Consider the following 14,060-nt stretch of genomic DNA (forward strand, 5'->3'; position numbering starts at 1 on the left):
AAACCTCACCAGGGAGGCGTCCAGATGACATCCTAACCAGATGCCCGAGCCACCTCAAATAGCTCCTCTCGTTGTGAAGGAGCAGCAGATCTACTCCAAGCCCCTCCCAGATGACCGAGCTTCTCGCCCTATATCTAAGGGAGAGCAAAAACACCCTGCGGAGAAAACTAGTTTCAGTCGCTTGTATCCGCCGCTCGTGACTAAGGTGAGGGTAGGAACGTAGATCGACTGGTAAATCGAGAGCTTCTCCTTCCGGCTCAGCTCTCTCTTCACCATGACAGACCTAACCAATGCCTGCATCACTGCAGACGCAGCACCAATCTGCCTATTGATCTCCCGCTGTATCTTTCCCTCATTTGAACAAAACCCCGAAATACTTAAACACCTCCAGGCAGGACCTCATCCCTGACCCGGAGAAACTTTTTCCGACTCAAGACCATGGTCTCGGATTTAAAGGAGCTGATTCGCATCCCAGCTGCTTCACACTTGGCTGAGAACCACTCCAGGGAAAGCTGGAGATCATGTTCTATTTCTTCTAGTCTTAGCCTTTAAGCTAGCTGCTATCGGAAGGGTGATCTCAGCATCAGCCAATCATGAAGAGCTTTAATGTACGCCCACCAATGGCGGGCACCCCCATGGGTGTATAAATGGAGTGACTCCACTGTTCGCCTCTGCTATCTCTTCAAGCCAAGCTTAAGAGCTATCTTTAAAGAGCACTATCCTAGAGCAAATTATCTTCACCAACCATGTCCAGCAACGTCAGGACCTGCCCGGCCTGCCAGACGGGCTCCATCTCCAGTGGCGACCTTCACGCAAAATGTGAGGTCTGTCTCGGGGCTCACCACGCTGGTCTGGTCTTGACCCCTCAGGCCTTGTGCCTGTTTTATGCCGCTCTGCCTGTAGCTGAGAAAATCTGCCGGGTCGAGTACTTCACCCCAGCCGCTGGCGAGGAATTTCCGGTGGCTGAGACATACTCGCTGGACAAAGCCTTACAGTTCTTCAATGTCGGTCAGGAGCCGGCTGGCTCCTGGAAGATGACTACGACCTTGAAGAATACGAGGAGGCTGGCTGCCATAGCCTTTCTTCCCTTCTGGAAAACATGGAGGTCGACGAACCTCCCTCAGCAGGTTCCTCTGTTCCTTCATGCTCCTCCCTGCCAGCAGTCAGAGCACTGCTCCAGGAGCTACCTGCCATCATCTCTGCGGCTGCGGTCCACAAGGGGCTAGCCATCCCGGAATCGGCTCCGCCTGAAGCTGATGATTTGGCGGGAAGTTTTGGGGCCACACAAACACGGTGTCCAGACCCCATATGGCCATGATTCCCCGCTGCCATGAGCTGCTGGTCCGCCGCCTTCTCCGAGCCTGATAAGCTCAAAGCACCAGTCTCCACATATGCGCCCGTATCCAAAGTCGAGGGCTTCGCCGACCAGGGCTGTCCAACCGTTCCTCCACTGGAGCCAGACCTGGCTTCGCTGTTTTGGCGCCAAGAACCACCTCGCTGGCCAGCGAGTAGTTCCCACTTCCAAACATGACCAGCACCTGGCACGGCTCACCGACCGCGCACACCAGTGCGCTTTCCAGACCAGTGCTGCAGGAAATAACATTGCCCTTCTTGCCTTTGACGTCTCCAAAATGGTGGAAGAGCTCGACACTCCTGACGAGTCAAAAAACACCATTAGCAAGACTGCTGATGCCATTCTCAATCTGTGTGCTGCTGTACTCACCAGTTCTGCTCGCATTGCTGCCTGGCAGACCCTCATCCAGCGAGCCTTATGGTTCAAGGCCCTGCCCTCCATTCCTGAACACCTGCCCAGAGAAATGCTGGAAGGCCCCATCACCTCTGACGTTTTGTTTGGTCACCATCTTAGGAGCGCCATCGAGAGAGCTCAAAAGACAGCTGAACTGTCAGCCACAATGCGAGACCTGGTCCGCCCCCGGTCCACCTCTCACTCCGGCCACTCCTCCAGAGGATGGGACGAACACCGGGGCCAGCGGGGAAATTTCAAATGCCCAGCTGCACCGCCCGCCACTCGGGGCTGGCCTCCCGCTTCGGCTCCACCTCAGCTGGACCAGAAGCCTGACAACCAACGGTTCCGAAAGAACCAGCAGACATCATCCTGGCCTTCTCAGTCACAAGAACCTCGCCAAAAGCAACCAAGAAAATGACTCTTTAGGGGGAATGTGTGTGTTATTGACTGTAATGTTAACTCTGTGGCTGATGTTGGTTTTGAAATAAAACCCAAACAACGTTACATTGAGAGAAAAATCCTACAGTCCTCTGCAGAATCTTCTGCCGAATCCTCACAAAAGTTCCCCACACCAAGCACTGCGAAACACCTGTATGTTCACGCAGTCAATCACATGACACGCCCACAGCTGGCTGTAAAGGTGCGTTCCATTTGCGCGATGGCCCTAGCTTCCAGCCAGGCCCAACACACCTCGATCCCCTCACAACGTAGGGTGGGGCGGATGTCACGACGCTATCGCGACCACGCATGGCGTTACAGTGTGCGGCCCCATCCGCTGGCACTTCATCGCCCCTGTGCACGGGCCCGGCTCCCAATCGTTCTTTATCTTTGGACACCATGCTCCACACTCCACGGTGCGAACCAGCCTCTTCCAGCTGTTTCACACTCGCCCTTTCGAGCGCAGCCCTCCATGGGTCGCTCCCAGTTCTCCTCTGGTGCGAGTGACGGTGGTAAGGGCACGAACCCAGTCCTCAGATATAGTTCACGTGACCTCGAACACGCGTCCGCTGTTGGAATGCGCACAAGGATGGTGCCGCCTTTGTCACATGAGCAAATGGATATCAGACACCATTCATTACAGTCACACACTCCATTTTCAGTCCACTCCTCCTCCCTTCAACGGGATCGTGGAGACGGAATTCACATCACAGGAACAATCTCAGGCCCTAGAGCTGGAGCTACGGGAACTTCTGTCCAAAGAAGCCATTTCCCAAGTTCCTCGCGGGCAAGAACACTCTGGCTTCTACTCCCGCCACTTCGTAGTACCAAAAAAGTCAGGAGGAATGACACCAATATTCAACCTTTCCCTGTTCAACTGCTCCATAGCAGTGATGCATTTCCGCATGTTAGCAATGAGGCAAGTCCCAGAATACATGCACTCCGGGGACTGGTTCACGTCAATAGACCTGACGCATACTTCCACATCCCAGTAATTCCCAAACACCAGAAGTTCCTGCGCTTTTCATTCAAGGGAGTTCAATACCAGTTCAGTCGTCTCCCTTTTGGCTACTCGCTAGCCCCACGCACCTTCTCCAAATGTCTGGAGACAGCTCTCCAGCCATTGCGCACAGCAGGAATGAGGGTTTTATTTTACCTGGAGGATCTGCTCCTACTCGCCCGGTCCAAGGACGAGGCTTCAGAGCAAACCAGGAAGTTAACAGAGCACCTGTCAACCCTGGGGTTTTCCATAAACTGGGAAAAAAGCTCCATCCTTCCATCCCAGTTGATTGTGTTTCTGGGGGTGGAGCTGAACGCCTCCCTAATGAGAGCACGTCTATCTCAGGCAAGAGCGGCAGGTCTCACCACTGCGATCTCCCGCGTGCAACCCCGCAAAATCGTGAGAGCCCTGTTAGTTATGGAACTTCTGGGCATGATGGCTGCAACCCACGCTGTGGTGCCATTAGGATTACTACACACGAGATGCCTGCAGCGTCAGTTCATCCGCCTCCGGGTGCACCCGATACGTCAAAAGAGATGTATGTTGAGGATTCTCCCTTCAGTGGGCAGGGATCTTTCACACTGGGGGAATCCCTGCATCCTCTTACACGGGGTGCCCATTGGACGCCCTATGTCCCACGTCTCTGTATTTACGGATGCGTCACTGTCGGGATGGGGGGGCACGTGCTTATCCCATACGGTGGCAGATCGCTGGTCCTCCCACAAGCACGAGCACATAAATGTGTTGGAGCTTATGACAGTGAGGAGTGTGATCAGACACTTCGCTGACCTTCTCGAAGGCTGTCATGTCGAAGTTCACACAGACAACCAGGTGGCGGCAGCCTACATAAATCGCCAAGGGGGAGTTCAATCCCTCCCACTACTGCGTGTAGCCACAGATTTACTGTGTTGGGCACATGTCCACCTGCTGTCCATCAAAGCCACCTACATTCCAGGCGTCCTGAATGTGGCAGCAGACATCCTGTCAAGAGGGGGACCCCGTGACTCTGACTGGCATCTGCATCCCACACTAATATCACAGATCTGGATCAGGTTCTGTGGATCTGTTCGTGGCTCGCGAAAACGCACAGTGTCGCCTGTGATTTTCCCTGAGTCCACGGGACCACCCCCCACTCAGAGCAGACGACTTCTCACACCAGACCTGGCCTCAGATGCTCCTGTATGCGTTTCCGCCGGTCCCACTGATTCCCCGACTCCTGGACTGAGTTTGGTTGGAACAGCTCTCGGTGATTCTGGTAGCTCCCAGATGCTTGTCCGCGTCATGGTTTACAGACCTACAATCGCTGGTGTCCAGCTCCCCGTGGATGCTCCCATGGAGGAAGGACGCCCTCCTCCAGGCGGGAGGAATAATCACACATCTTCCAGAAATAGGCCAACGGCTGTGGGTCTGGCCGCTGAGCGGTCATGCTTAGAAGTTTCTGGGCTGCCGCGTGATGTGGTCAACAAGATTCAGAGTGCGTGCACGCCCCCTACCGTTGCATCTTATGCTGCTAAATGGGCAGCTTTCCAAAAATGGTGCACAGAGCGGAATGTTCAAGCGCTCTCCTGTCAGCTGGCGGATGTCCTTTGGTTTCTGCAGATACTGATGGACAGAGGCCTCGCATTCAGCACTGTTAAAACATATGCTGCAGCTATCTCATTCTGTCAGCAAGGTTTTGGAGATGGCTCTGTTTTCAATCATCCCATCACAAAACGTTTTCTAAAAGGTGTCAGAAGGAACAGACTTGTGTCCTTCCCACTATTTCCCCAGTGGGACCTAACGGTGGTTCTGCACGGCTTATCTGAAGCCCCATTTGAGCCCTTGGACCAGATCTCACTAAAGTTCCTGTCACTCAAAACTGCCTTGCTGCTGGCACAGGCATCAGTCAAGAGAGTGAGCGACCTAACCTATGGCGTTTAAAGCGTGCCACAACCCGTGCACGCGCATTGGGTCCACAGCGCGCGTGTGAACGGGACTCGCGAGCGGAAATATACATGGCGAGAGGTCATTTGTGCACTGAGAGGGAGCAAACTGTGTCTGTGAGCGCACAAGGATGTGCACAAGTGACAAACCTGCGTGCGCGCGTGGTCAACGAGCACACGGCAGAGGAAAACGTGCGCGCGCGGCAGCCTCTGTGCGCGCTCGGCAGCCTCTCTGCGCGCTCGGTTTCTGACTCCTGCTCGCTCGGCTGTAAGGGTTTTGGCACTCTGGAGGCGTGGCCTGTGGCAGATCTTCTCTGTCCTCTGATTGGTTAGTGTACCCCGCACTTTACCCTCTACCTATCTATATAAAAAAGTCTGCTAGTCAAGTAGTTGCTGGCATAGCTCAGTTGGAAGAGCGGGTGACTCTCGCCCCGGGGGATCCAGGTTCGAGGCCGGGCAAGGAAAATGCAGTAGATGTCATGTTAATTTTTCTTAATTTCAGGTATTTTACAGTTGTGACCGTTCAACTGTCATTAAACGTCCGAATGTTTGCTGGGCAGTGTTTTAAAAAGTGCACATAAGCTAGATGGTTTTAACCATATAAAATTACATTTTTTGTGATACTGGAAAAATACATACTGAAATAAAACTACTGATTGAAAACTTTATGACTGTGGTTGTACAATATATGACTCACTAATACACTGCAAACTCCCTTAGAGTGGGGCTTCCAGAGAGAGAGAGAGAGAGAGAGAGAGAGAGAGAGAGAGAGAGAGAGAGAGAGAGAGAGAGAGACAGAGAGAGAGACAGAGAGAGAAAAGTTCTTGCCTCATTAATGAATTGTTTATTTTTTTCAGTATTTAATTGACAAATTATCCTTTCAAATAATTAATTGATGAGTTACATAATTGTCCATTTAGAATTGTTGAAAGGACTGAGTCAAGTTTGGTGCACTTTATATATTTCAAAACATGTTTTTTTTTTAATTTTAATGATGCATATAAATAATTTAAATGTTAATTTAATGAAATATTTCTATTTTTTCATTACCTCACCCTTGTTTTGACAAAAACGGGACCTTGCTGGATAATATCATGGAGAAACTATTTGTTCACAGTACATGTCTCCGTAAGGATCTGTGTACCAAAGGAGGAGATACTCAGAAATCTGTCTGCAGATTGTTACAACCCAGACTGGAAGTGGCGGGCTGTAATAAGAAAGGAGACCAAACAGAGGAGTGGGGGTTCAACAACTGATTTATTTAACAAAAGTAGGGATTTACTAAAGCAAGTTAGTGAACAGAAAATGGCCATCTCAAGGTTTTACTCGGATGTCCCTCAGCAGGGTGCAGCACTGTTGAAGGTCATCTGAATGAAAGCTTGATATGCAGTTTCTTTATGAAAGTGTGTAAATATACAGTATGGTTGCCGTACATATGTTGAGGTTCTCAGACATCAGGCTTCTTTGCCCAGGCCTTCACCAGTGGGCTATTTTAAAAGTTGGTAAGGAGAAAAACCACAGCATATAGCTGATTGTTTACAAATGCAAGGAGGGGAATAACAATCAAAATGCTTGTGTTCTTGGACCAGATGAATGGAGCGCTCCACAAGCACTCAGAGATGTTATGGCTTCTGTTTCTATAACTTTACATGCAGACATTTGAGGTTTGCCAGAAAGGAAAGCTGGCCTGTACACTTTGCAGGGCACAATGTCATCAATGAAGAAACCCCTGTCTACCAAGATGACCATCTCTAGTTGTAGCATTTTCAACACACCAGATTCCCAGGTTGGTCGCTGATAGTTCCAGCATACAGTGCTGAGACAAAGGTCACTGGCCTATGTGGCACAATCCAAATGAGCCTCTTCAGAGTGCAGTTGAACTTGAGGAAAATATATGACTCTGGAAGAGAGGGGAATATGGCCATTGACACCTCAGATCAGTGCAGTCAAGATTTACTGGTGTTTGGGTAGTCCTGAACGTGTTGTGATACCCCCACCATCTCATTGGGTTTTCATTTGTGTTTAATTGTGTTTTTCTTCTGTTGTAGGCAGCTGGTTAAGCAGCCTTGGAGGCACCTGGGCTCAGGGTGTGGTGCTGCCTACAAAGCCTACTGTTTTTCTGCTTTCACTGGGTCTCTCCTGTGTGGTGGAGAGTCCTCACTGGCCATTTTCTGTTCACTAACTTGCTTTAGTAAATCCTTACTTTTGTTAAATAAATCAGTTGTTGAACCCCCACTCCTCTGTTTGGTCTCCTTTCTTATTACAGCCCACCACTTCCAGTCTGGGTTGTAACAATCTGCAGACAGATTTCTGAGTATCTCCTCCTTTGGTACACAGATCCTTACGGAGCCATGTACTGTGAACAAATAGTTTCTCCATGATATTATCCAGCAAGGTCCCGTTTTTGTCAAAACAAGGGTGAGGTAATGAAAAAATAGAAATATTTCATTAAATTAACATTTAAATTATTTATATGCATCATTAAAATAAAAAAAAAACATGTTTTGAAATATATAAAGTGCACCAAACTTGACTCAGTCCATTCAACAATTCTAAATGGACAATTATGTAACTCATCAATTAATTATTTGAAAGGATAATTTGTCAATTAAATACTGAAAAAAATAAACAATTCATTAATGAGGCAAGAACTTTTCTCTCTCTGTCTCTCTCTCTGTCTCTCTCTCTCTCTCTCTCTCTCTCTCTCTCTCTCTCTCTCTCTCTCTCTCTCTCTCTCTCTCTCTCTCTGGAAGCCCCACTCTAAGGGAGTTTGCAGTGTATTAGTGAGTCATACATTGTACAACCACAGTCATAAAGTTTTCAATCAGTAATTTTATTTCAGTATGTATTTTTCCAGTATCACAAAAAATGTAATTTTATATGGTTAAAACCATCTAGCTTATGTGCACTTTTTAAAACACTGCCCAGCAAACATTCGGACGTTTAATGACAGTTGAACGGTCACAACTGTAAAATACCTGAAATTAAGAAAAATTAACATGACATCTACTACATTTTCCTTGCCCGGCCTCGAACCTGGATCCTCCGGGTCGAGAGTCACCCGCTCTTCCAACTGAGCTATGCCAGCAACTACTTGACTAATAGACTTTTTTATATAGATAGGTAGAGGGTAAAGTGCGGGATACACTAACCAATCAGAGGACAGAGGAGATCTGCCATAGGCCACGCCTCCAGAGTGCCAAAACCCTTACAGCCGAGCGAGCAGGAGTCAGAAACCGAGCGCGCAGAGAGGCTGCCGAGCGCGCAGAGAGGCTGCCGAGCGCGCACAGAGGCTGCCGCGCGCGCACGTTTTCCTCTGCCGTGTGCTCGTTGACAACGCGCGCACGCAGGTTTGTCACTTGTGCACATCCTTGTGCGCTCACAGACACAGTTTGCTCCCTCTCAGTGCACAAATGACCTCTCGCCATGTATATTTTCGCTCGCGAGTCCCGTTCACACGCGCGCTGTGGACCCAATGCGCGTGCATGGGTTTTGACAGGGGTATGACGCGATACTAACCACCCTCTCAGTGACGCCTGCATGCCTCAGGATCCGGGAAGATGGCCGGTCTGCTGTTTTATGCCCCAACCATGCCTTTGTGCCCAAAAACATTAATACTTCCTTCAAATCCAGGTCAATTTCATTGGCTGGACTTTTTCCTCCTCCCCTAATTCTGATGAGGAGGCAGCTTCCCACTTTCTCTGCCCGGTGCGTGCGCTCGCACGATACGTGTCACGTACTTCAGGGATTCGCCGCTCACAAAGCCTGTTTGTGCACTACAGAGACTCTTCCCTTGGGCAAGCGCTGTCGACCCAGCGTCTTTCTCACTGGCTATGTGACGCCATTTCACTCGCTTACACATCATCAGGGCGGGATTCTCCTGAGACACTCAGGGCTCATTCAGCCAGAGGTATTTCCTCTTCTATGGCGCTCCACAGTGGTGTGTCAATGGAAGACATCTGTCTAGCTGCTTCATGGGCTTCTCCATGCTCCTTTACTCGTTATTACTTACGAGATGTTTCTTCAGGATCCATCACTCGTTCAGTGATTGGACCCCAACAGGCTGAGTGAAAATATTACGGCCTCACATCAGCCCTACTACAATGATACATATCCAGATGGATATGCTCACAATCACTACCTATGTTCCCCTCATAACGGATCCCATTCAATCCATTGCCCTCTTGTCACCCGGGCTCCTTATTGCCTTATCACCCCTCATATATGAGCCGTGATTACATCAATGGATCATTAAATCCATCTTCTTGTGGATGATCATTTTAGTGGGAACCCCACTCTTCTTTCTGGCTGCCTCAGCCTTCTAAGCCCTTGGGCTTAGGCTGAGCGGCCCTCTATAAGAAGAGAAATGTTGCATGTGTCCATTTGGTTTGAGCTAACCAGTGTGGTGTAAACTTATCCAGCTGTGCATTATTCCAATAGAATGATGGTTAAGACTAGATGAAATAGAACGTTGGTTACGTATTGTAATCCCAGATTCTATGAGTCTAGTCGCAGCCCTTAAGCCAGTGGCCTCACTGGTTCTGATAGGACCAAGACAAGAGCCATCGGAGGCGAACAGTGGAGTCGCTCCACTTATACACCCACGGGGGTACCCAACATTGGTGGGCGTACATTTAAGCTCTTCATGATTGGCTGATGCTGAGATCACCCTTCCAATAGCAGCTAGCCTAAGGGCTGTGACTAGACTCATAGAATCTGGGGTTACAATACGTAACCAACGTTCTAATGAAGGCAACAGGACCACATCACCTACAAAAAGCAGAGACCCGATCCTTGAGCCGATGAAACAGATAACCTCAACACCAACACAGGTTGTGATTTGTGAAACTTTTATTTATTTGTTAAAGTTTAAAAAAAAGAGCGATTTCATCTGGTTTGAAGAGTTTTAGTGCTTTTGAGATGGAGCAGTTCCAATATGGTCCAGATGCAATAAAATAAAATTAAAATGCTCTTTTGTAAACTTTCCCAAATCAAATAAAGATTTCAATAACCAAATTGTATTTATGGATATTGCTATTAGTGTAGACCAGGCACGTGCAGGTGGAGGGGGGGGGGGGGGGGGGGGGGGGCTTGAGCACCTGCACTTTTTGTCCGAAGTGCCTTTTACCGGTCGTTTGTCAGATTTTACCGTACAAAACTGTTATACTGTGAAACATATCGGGCACTAGGACCATGCGGAGGCAGTTGCCTCAAGCTGAAGCCTTTTTTCCGTTAGACCCGCCTTCACGCTCACCGATTGGCTCTGCAGCATCATACTAACGTGTGATTGGTTGTCCCTGCTGTCGCTCTACCTTGTAGCCATGGAGACGACAGACCGATGTTTTGCCTGCGGGCAGGAGTCTGCGTTCATCTACGTGTACGTTTTCTTCTGCCTGCTTCACGTCAGCTGGATGGATTTTAATATCAGAGCTTTTGTTTACGTGCGTTTGAGTCCGTGGCTAGTGTGTGTGGTGCAGAGTCGGGTAGCTGCATGTCTGGGACAGAAAATGAGACATGAGAGAAACTTCTCCTGAAGTGTTGAAGAAACTCAACAAAGAATCACAGATGTTGATATTTCTCACTCTAGATTCTCCGGGTCATAACTTCTGAATTACTAATCGAATAAAAATAACTCAAACGGTTTCTAAAAGTACATAAAACGAGCTTTTCAACGAGGTATTACATGAGTTCATGTTCATGTTACTCCAAAAATCGCTATTAGAAGGAAACCAGCTTTGCAGTGTCACAGAAGGTCTCATTGATCAAACATTGCGTAGAATCCTTACTAAAATCATACTTAAGCTCAGCAAAAAAATGTACTTACGCCAAGTAGGTTTGTGATCTATCAAACATGGAGTACGCACAGCTGCACACAGTCTAACGAGAATGTTTCTCAGCTGCATTTTAGTCACATCCCGCCCTCACCACGCCCACTTACTGCCATAAATAGTCAATGCAAAGTGCCTTGTGGATCTCATGCATGTACATAAGCCGGCTATTGCAGTGCTCCGCCAATGACATGGCGACCGTAGATCAAGGCAGATCAAGGAAGCGCAATTTCACAGAAGCAGAAATTGAGGTACCTGTGGGTGAGGTGGAGAAATGCAAAGGAAGTACTTTTGCAAAACAAATAAGACAAAATCCACGGAGTGGCACAGCGTTGCTGAAGCCGTCAATGTTGTGAATTCTTCAGAGAGATCTGTGGCGGATATAAAAAAAATGGTCCAAATGGAATTCAATCCCCAGACTCCCGGATGAAAGTCACGCGCGCTAACATGTCCGCCAAACGGAGATCTCCCCTGTATAAGTAGCCAGGGCACATGATCAATCGAGTCACAGTGGCAGGACACACACGGTCACAGACGCATGACATTCTGTCTCAATCTGTCCCCCTGTCTGTATTCTGCGCTTCAGGCCGTATGTGTGTGCATGTGTGTGAGTGTGCACGTATGTGTGTGTGTGTGTGTGTGTGTGTACGTGTGTGTGTACGTGTGTGTGTGTGTGGGGGGGGGGGGGTCTTGTTCTGTGTGAAAATGAAGCAGTACAAGTGATAATGCTGCAGGATTTCAGTTCAAATCAATTCAATTTTCTTTATATAGCGCCAAATCACAACAAGAGTCGTCTCAAGGCACTTCACATAATAAACATTCCAATTCAGGTCAGTTCATTAAGCCAATCAGAGATAATGTTTCCTATATAAGGAACCCAGCAAATTGCATCAAGTCACGGACTAGTGTCAGTGACTTTACAGCATTCCTCATACTAAGCAAGCATAAAGCGACAGTAGAGAGGAAAACTCCCTTTTAACAGGAAGAAACCTCCAGAGAATCCTGGCTCAGTATAAGCAGCCATCCTCCACGACACACTGGGGATCGAGAAGACAGAGCAGGCACACACACACACACACACACACACACACACACACACACACACACACACACACACACACACACACACACACACACACACACACAAGACAAAGTAATGTGTCTAGTCTATAGGATACAATTTCATAATTGTATCCTTCTCAGCAGCAGCACTGCAGGTGCTCTCCATGTCCAAAATGTGCGTAAGCAAGGTCCTTAGTCAACTTAAAGGTGCGCACAGTTTTCCACTAAGTTTTCTTTCATAAATCCCAAAGTTTGCATGGAAAGTAGCTCACGCAGTTTTCCAGCCCGTTTTGTGCGTAAGCAAGTTTGATAAATGAGGCCCCTGGTTGCCTTTTTACTCCGTGTATTATTTTATATGTTTTAAATGTGGTATATTTACTTGCATTTTTTAAAATAATGCACATATGTTTTTGTTTTTTGTTATACAGCCTTTCAATCATTATTCGTCTTTATTTTTTTGTATTCTTATTGCTCTGGTTGTCAGTCTGATTTGATGCTATACCAAAATGTCACCATTGAAACAATAAAGGGAAAATCTGTTCTATTCTATTAGTACTAGTTTAAAATTTGAACAAAACTGAACAACTTCGTGTTTTATCTTTCAGCCTTGATTTTATTTTTCATGTGAAAATGATGCACAGCACATAGCGGTCTGTATTTTGTTTAAAATACTGTATTTAAACGAGAAATAAGCTGCAAATTTCGGAGTTAAACATCAGTTTCCAGAATGAAGTACAGCGTGTTCTTCGTGGTAAACTTACACAGAGTGATAATGAAGCGCTTGCACCCATTTCAGCTCAGCGGACTGGGACAGCACCCCTCTCTTGGTTAGCGGCACACAGTTTTTCCTTTCTTCTGGACATTATGCACCACCTGCTGAAGCTTTTTATCAGCATTCTCCTCGCATCCCAACAAAAAGCTCGCATAAAGTCAAAAATACTTTCGGTAAAGTAGCGTTGTTAGCTTTTCTCTAACGCTAGCTTCCCGAGAAAGTTGTTTAGGTTACTAACCACGTGACGCATCTGTAGCCATGACGACCGTGGTGTAGTTTCCAGGAGAAGTGGACTGTTGTGGCAAGCCAGTTTATCATTTAATTTAAAGGCTGCTTTTTGTGCGCACAGATTTTCTTCATAGCAAGAATAAAACTTTTTGCTGTTTAGTGTCATTGTTGGTGCGATTAACGACAGTGGATTTTCCTTTGTGGACACCAGAAGTAGCAGAAAACAAGACATGATTTAAATCACAACAGTGCTTACTAAAATAGAGAAACATTTGTTTACACTTTTGAGTCACTATAAAGTAAAAATTTTATAAATAACTACAAAAACTTAATAGCTGCCAATGACATTCAATAGTCGAAAATGTATGTTTTCAAGTATTCAACAACTGAACATTTCAGTGTTAGCCATATTATTATTATTATTATTATTATTATGATTATTATTAGTAGTAGTAGTAGTAGTAGTAGTAGTAGTAGTAGTAATTGAAAACTTTGCAGAATTTTCTTTGATAAATATCCCATTATTAAACCTCAATATGGATGTCCTTTAAACTCACCAAATTAGCTGAGTTAGAGCCCAAATGACTAGAAAAGGAGCAACTAATACTGAACACCATTTAACACTCTCACAGTTTACAGAATCAAATCGAAAACTATGATTCAAACATATACTGCTCATTTCATAATAATGTCATTTATTGTTCTGATATTGTTTAACATTCACATTTTCTTTTTCTACTATTCTTAATAGTTCAAACTATGAAATATTTTAATGAAGTCTTCAAGCATCCCCCATATATCAAATGCTTCACATAATGTAGGTTTAAATAAGTGTTTACTGGTCAAATGTTATGATTATAATTGGAATCCAAAGGCTGCAGCCTGAATTAATTAAATTATATTTAATTAATTCAATTTAATATATTTAATTAATTAATTTAATTAATTATATTTAATTAAATTATATATTAATTAATTTTTTTAATTTAATTATTAAAAGAAAACAGTTCTGTGAATTGATGTTCTAGTAGTTAAATTTGGCAAATAAAAGGTTTGATTAGCT

The 14,060-nt window shown here is 46.3% G+C and overlaps 1 protein-coding gene across 2 annotated transcripts in view; it reads right to left on the minus strand.

Moving 5' to 3' along the window:
* Positions 1-13,030, minus strand: part of LOC107375952 (protein FAM13A) — a 31,872-nt gene extending 18,842 nt beyond the window's left edge. Inside the window, exon 1 of one of the 2 annotated variants that reach the window (XM_015944800.3) lies at positions 12,759-13,030. In XM_015944800.3, the coding sequence (XP_015800286.3) occupies positions 12,759-12,788 (30 nt within the window). In that variant the 5' untranslated portion in view covers positions 12,789-13,030. Of the gene's footprint in view, positions 1-745; positions 843-12,758 lie in introns of those variants that run through there. The other variant, XM_070542010.1, reaches the window with a different exon arrangement.
* Positions 13,031-14,060: the final 1,030 nt, after the last annotated feature.

Source organism: Nothobranchius furzeri, chromosome 12 (assembly GCF_043380555.1).
Source record: "Nothobranchius furzeri strain GRZ-AD chromosome 12, NfurGRZ-RIMD1, whole genome shotgun sequence".
Lineage (NCBI taxonomy): Eukaryota > Metazoa > Chordata > Actinopteri > Cyprinodontiformes > Nothobranchiidae > Nothobranchius > Nothobranchius furzeri.